Consider the following 4826-nt stretch of genomic DNA (forward strand, 5'->3'; position numbering starts at 1 on the left):
CTCTTCCATACAGCTTGTCCCCAGCACCTGTAATTCCTCACTCAGAGTTGGTACCATCTCGCACCGAAAGCATAGCTCTGTTTGGAGGAGCCCCAGGGATACTGCAAGTGAGACCAGCAACTCTGTGGTCCTTGTGTTCCCGTCCCCCACGCCCAACTCCCCAGCTTGTGGTGGGTCCAGCTGCTGGGGAAGCTTGGCCCACCAGTGCCATCCTCCTACTGGGAGGCAGCTGCTGCAGGGCCAGCCTGCACCACACCCGGAGGAGGAAGGGACAAAAGGCAAGACCCCAAGGCTTCCTTAAGATGTTTCTGAGTTTGCGTGGGAGGTGGCTTTATTCTTTAATCAATCAAATTTGAAGTGCCTTCGACATTACGCAGGAGCCAATTGGGACCTTGAAGTGTCAGATAAACACCACAGCACTGAAAAACAGTTCAAGTTCAGTCTGTGGTGAAAATCTTCTTTTGTACAAGATAAGATGATCCTTGGGGAGGATCAGTGGCAGAAAGGAAATAATAGGTTCCATATACAGACGTGGTGGGGAGTTGAAAGCAAAAGTGGGACGAAGGCTAGCTGTTCCCATAAGCCAGGGACCCCTGGTCCTCCCATCCAAGCGACAATCACATCCACACTTGACATGTTCTGTATTTTTTAATAAAGTTTGTAATCCAATGGACACACAAAACAAAACTGCGCTGAGAAAAAGTTTTCATAAATTAGTAAGTGTTTGTTAGGAAATTGGGGGAGAGGTCAAGGTCACAGGAAGAAGGGAAGCCAGTCTTTCTTTTGTACAGTCTTTGTGTGTGTGTGACACTTCCAAGTTGCGGGAGCAGGGCCCGTGCTGTAACGAAGCGCACTTATACAAATGAGTGACAATACAAAGTCTGAGTATGAAAATAAGATTTTCTCTGAAAACACATTTTTGGCACAGATTAAAAAAAATGTATGTCGGGGAATTTGATTTTTAAGTCAGTATTATATATATTTATATATATTATATATTTATATATACACACATCCCAAGTTCTGCATATTCCACCAAGAGAGAAAATCCTTTTGTTTGCTCTTTTCTGATTGTAAACTGTACATCCTGGGTGAATCAAAGATGGTGGCAGCAGAATTAAAGAGAGGTGACATCCAAATGAGCAAGGGGAAGGGAGGGGTGGGGACAACACAGCGCAATGAAATGTTCCTTGACCCCAAGTTTTCAGCAGAAGTTTGAAGTCCCGCGTGAGAGTCTGCGATGTGTGTGCCATGTGTGTTCACGTACACCAAGACATCCAGAGTGTCACAGCCTGTCTTCACTGTGCAAAAGTCCAAGTCACTAATTTAGTGCAAAGGCAGTTCTGTTTTGTTTCTTAAAAACAAAAACAACAAAAAAATTCCACTGCCCTGTTCCTTTTCTCCAAGGAGAGAGAGAAACCCAGCCTGAAGGTGTCTGCAAGTCCATTGGTTGGTGGTCTGTCCTTGGGCTAAATGTCATGTAAACATACGAGTAGCAGCACCACTGCCCAGGGGGATCTGTCTGACTGAGCCGGCCGGGCGGGCGGGTAGGAGAGCGAGGCTGGCCGTCCGTCTGGCAGTGGAGTCTGTCCCCCTCGGCAGCTTCTTCCTCCACTTGGCTGGGTTGTCCTGTGTTTTATTTTTTGCTGCAGAGCCTCAGGAAGGTACGCCGAGTGGTGACCATTCAGTGGCTCACACAGAGGCAATGACGATCATGAGGTGGGGAGAAATGTGGGAGATGCTGGCCAGGAGGTCGGGGGCCAGACGGGACAGGTGACTCTCAGAGAACTCGCAGGGTGGGAAGATCTGCAGCACGTAGGCGGGCTGGAGAAGGGGACGAGAGAGAAAAATGGGACCTCCTGTCTTCACGTCACCCACCCCACTACCACCACTCTTCCCTAAAACATTTCCAACTGGGGGCCCAAAGGCCCAACAGAGAGCCAGGCTGAGTCAATTTCCCAACCAGCTAAGGTCTCCAAGACTGTCTACCAGAAGAAAACTAGGTATCAGAAAACTAACATGAGACTAACCCCTGAGAACAACTTCTCTATCCTTAAGCTAAAGAAAAACCTCTGCTGCCTCAGCTGTCCACTGACTGTCTCCAGGATGGGCAGCAGTAGTCCGGCCCATGCACTCCACTGGTTTCCTCTATCCAGAATGCCCCTTTGTCCAGCTCCTCTGGGAAGCTGTCCTGACTACTCTAGCTTGGCACTGGCAGCCCACGCCACCAGATCAGTCAGACGGCCTGACCAGCCGAGACCAGCCCCACGTGTGTGCGCCGAGGCAGGACACTGGGCTGACCTGATTGGAGCCAGGGTTGGGAACGTTGATGATGCCTGCCGCCTGCTTGGCCTGCAGATACGTGATGAAGGCAGCCTTGAGGGACTCGGTCTGGCTCACGACGTCCTCTTGGTCACGGCCACAGGGCAGAGCCAGCAGCAGACAGTAGTCTGTCTCCACCTGGGGAAGAGGAAGCTGTCAGTGATCGGGGGGCCACCTCACAAAACAGCCCAAAAGGAGGCCTGTCCAACCCAGGTGATTTGGCTCCTAAATCCCCACCTCTACGATGACCCCGAGGGCCATCCATATATTTGCTGAATGAAAAAAAGCATCTCTGGATCTAGAGGCACTTTACACCCCTAGTGGAGAGAGAACATGCCCTTCATCATCCCCTCCAAGAAAGCCATCATTGCACCCCGTGACAAGCCACGGAGACAGGCAGTGGGGGGCCACCCGTGCCTTCCCTTGCTGTGGACCGGGCAGTTGCTCACCTGGGCCCTGAGTCTTACCGTCATCCTTCGGGCAACCCCCTCCAGCTGTGAGGCCTCCAGCCGCATCCTCTGGGCAATCCTCAGGGGGGGCCCTCCTTCAGAGAGCGGCAGGGACCGATGGGCCAGGACATTGTTGCCAGAGACGAAGTGGAGCTGCACAGCAGCTGTGTCGTTCTTGAGGGCCAGTAGGCCCTGCCACACGATGGGGTACTTCTGCTCACGGGGAAACAAACAGAAGTGAGCTCACGGCTGGAGAACACAGCTGTGCTGGCCACGGCCCCAGGCAGCAGCTTGCTGATCTAAGTCAAAGTGGGGCTCTCGGGACACTGACAATAGCACAAAGCTCGAAGGGTGGTAGGGGAGGCCCTGCCCAGGCTTACCTTCAGAAGCTGGACCATATCCACAGGTCTCTGGGAAGTCAAATGAGGAGAGGAATCTTGTTTGGGGGCGGGCTGGGTTTCAGTATGCGGCAGAGCCAGTCCTGGAGGGGGGCTGGGGCCTGAGGGTGTAGGGACAAACAACGGCTGCTTTGGGGCAGCCTGAGCAGGAAGAGGGGCCGGGAGGTCAGGCTTCATGGAGACAGACACGGGGGAGGGATAGGAGGTCTGGCTTGTTTCCGCCTGCGCTCTGTGGACCTGGGCATGAGGCTCCGCCGGCCTGTTTCCAGGTACATTTGGGAGGCGCGGCTGCTCTACTCCTGTCTGGGTGCCCTTTGCCTCCTGGGAGACTGGAGGCATCTTGCTGCTTGGTGGCTGGCCTGGCTGGCTGAGCTGGGAGGGCTGTGTGGACTGGGCCGGCTGTGCGGACTGCGCAGGCTGCAGAGGCTGCGAGGGCTCGCCTTCAGGAGGGAGGCCCTGGAGTTGGGCGGGAAGAGAAAGGAACAGAGTCAGAGTCTGTTACGCACCAACAACATCCTGCCCCAACCAAGCAGCCGTGAGCCCCTGGGCAGGTCAGCTGCAGGGCATCTCCTGTAGGCCAGGCCCCGGGAAGGGGCTTTAACAAGACGGCCGCGCTCTCGGGCGTTCAGGATTCAGGGTTCCGGTGAAAGGTCACCTGTTCCCTACCTCCTCACCCCCCCCGCAGGCAAGAGCCGCCCCGCCACCCGCTCCCACAATGAGCTCCCTCCATGTCCCCGGGCTCTCCGTGCTCTGATTCACCCCTCCATCCTGAAATTTAGGAAGCGCCTCTTTAAATCCACAACAAGGACAACATATTTTAGGGACCTTACTGGCTACCTCCACCACCATTTGGACCAGAAGGCAGATTTCTGGCGCTCTCACCTGAGCAGGAGCCTTGGTCCGGGAAGGCAGGCCAATGGAGGCAGCAGCAGGAAACTGCGTGTGCGCGAGCTGAGCCGGGCCGTGGTAAGTGCGGATGTCCCCGTACCTGTACTCCTGAAAGAGCTCCCCGCTGGAGTGCACGATCTGCACCCCGTGCGTCACCACCACAGGCGGGGTCAGAGGCAGCCCCTGCAGCTGGTTGCTGGGTGTGACTGTGAGGATGCGGGCCTCACCGTGGGGGGCGGGGGCGGCTTTGGCATCTGCCATCTTGGCGGCTTCTTTCCCTGGCTGCTGAGGGGCCTTGCTGGCTGGTGGCACTTTCACCACCCCGTCCGCTGCCCGGGGCTGCTCGCTGACGGCCGTCACGTGAGGATGCACCATGATCCTCACATCCCGGGGCACAGTGTACGGGTGTAGTCGGTACTCAGACTGCATGACCAGCACCTCCGACTGCACAGGGGCTGCGGCTCGAGCAACAGGGAGGTGATAATGCACTTCCTCCTCTGGAGGGTGCTGGGAGGCCAGGGCGGGCACACCAGCTGTGGCTGGCTGCGGGGTGCCCGCACGCTGCGGGGCCCGGACCTCTATTTGCTGGGGCTGCAGGGGGGCCCGAGGAGAGTGAAGTGTCTCTGGCCGGATGCTGTAGGTGATGCTGGGCAACGGGGGCGTGTTCATCCTCACCTCGCCCTGTGACAGGTGGCTGAGCGACACGGTCTGGGTGATGCTGTGGGGTGGCATGATGACGGACTGCTCTGGGTGGATGCTAGAGATGAAC

General features: G+C 56.1%; 1 protein-coding gene across 1 annotated transcript in view; it reads right to left on the bottom strand.

Annotated features, from left to right (window-relative positions):
* Window positions 1-1692: 1692 nt before the first annotated feature.
* SPEN (spen family transcriptional repressor) overlaps window positions 1693-4826 on the bottom strand; it is a 79999-nt gene continuing 76865 nt past the window's right edge. Inside the window, exons 12-16 of the mRNA XM_007459278.1 lie at window positions 4052-4826; window positions 3152-3625; window positions 2790-2984; window positions 2302-2460; window positions 1693-1824 (exon numbers count right to left, since the gene is read on the bottom strand). The exon at window positions 4052-4826 is cut by the window's right edge and continues 21 nt beyond it. Of these exons, the coding sequence (XP_007459340.1) occupies window positions 1693-1824; window positions 2302-2460; window positions 2790-2984; window positions 3152-3625; window positions 4052-4826 (1735 nt within the window). The remainder of the gene's footprint in view (window positions 1825-2301; window positions 2461-2789; window positions 2985-3151; window positions 3626-4051) is intronic.

This window comes from Lipotes vexillifer, unplaced genomic scaffold, assembly GCF_000442215.2.
Source record: "Lipotes vexillifer unplaced genomic scaffold, Lipotes_vexillifer_v1.1 scaffold496, whole genome shotgun sequence".
NCBI classification, from domain to species: Eukaryota; Metazoa; Chordata; class Mammalia; order Artiodactyla; family Lipotidae; genus Lipotes; species Lipotes vexillifer.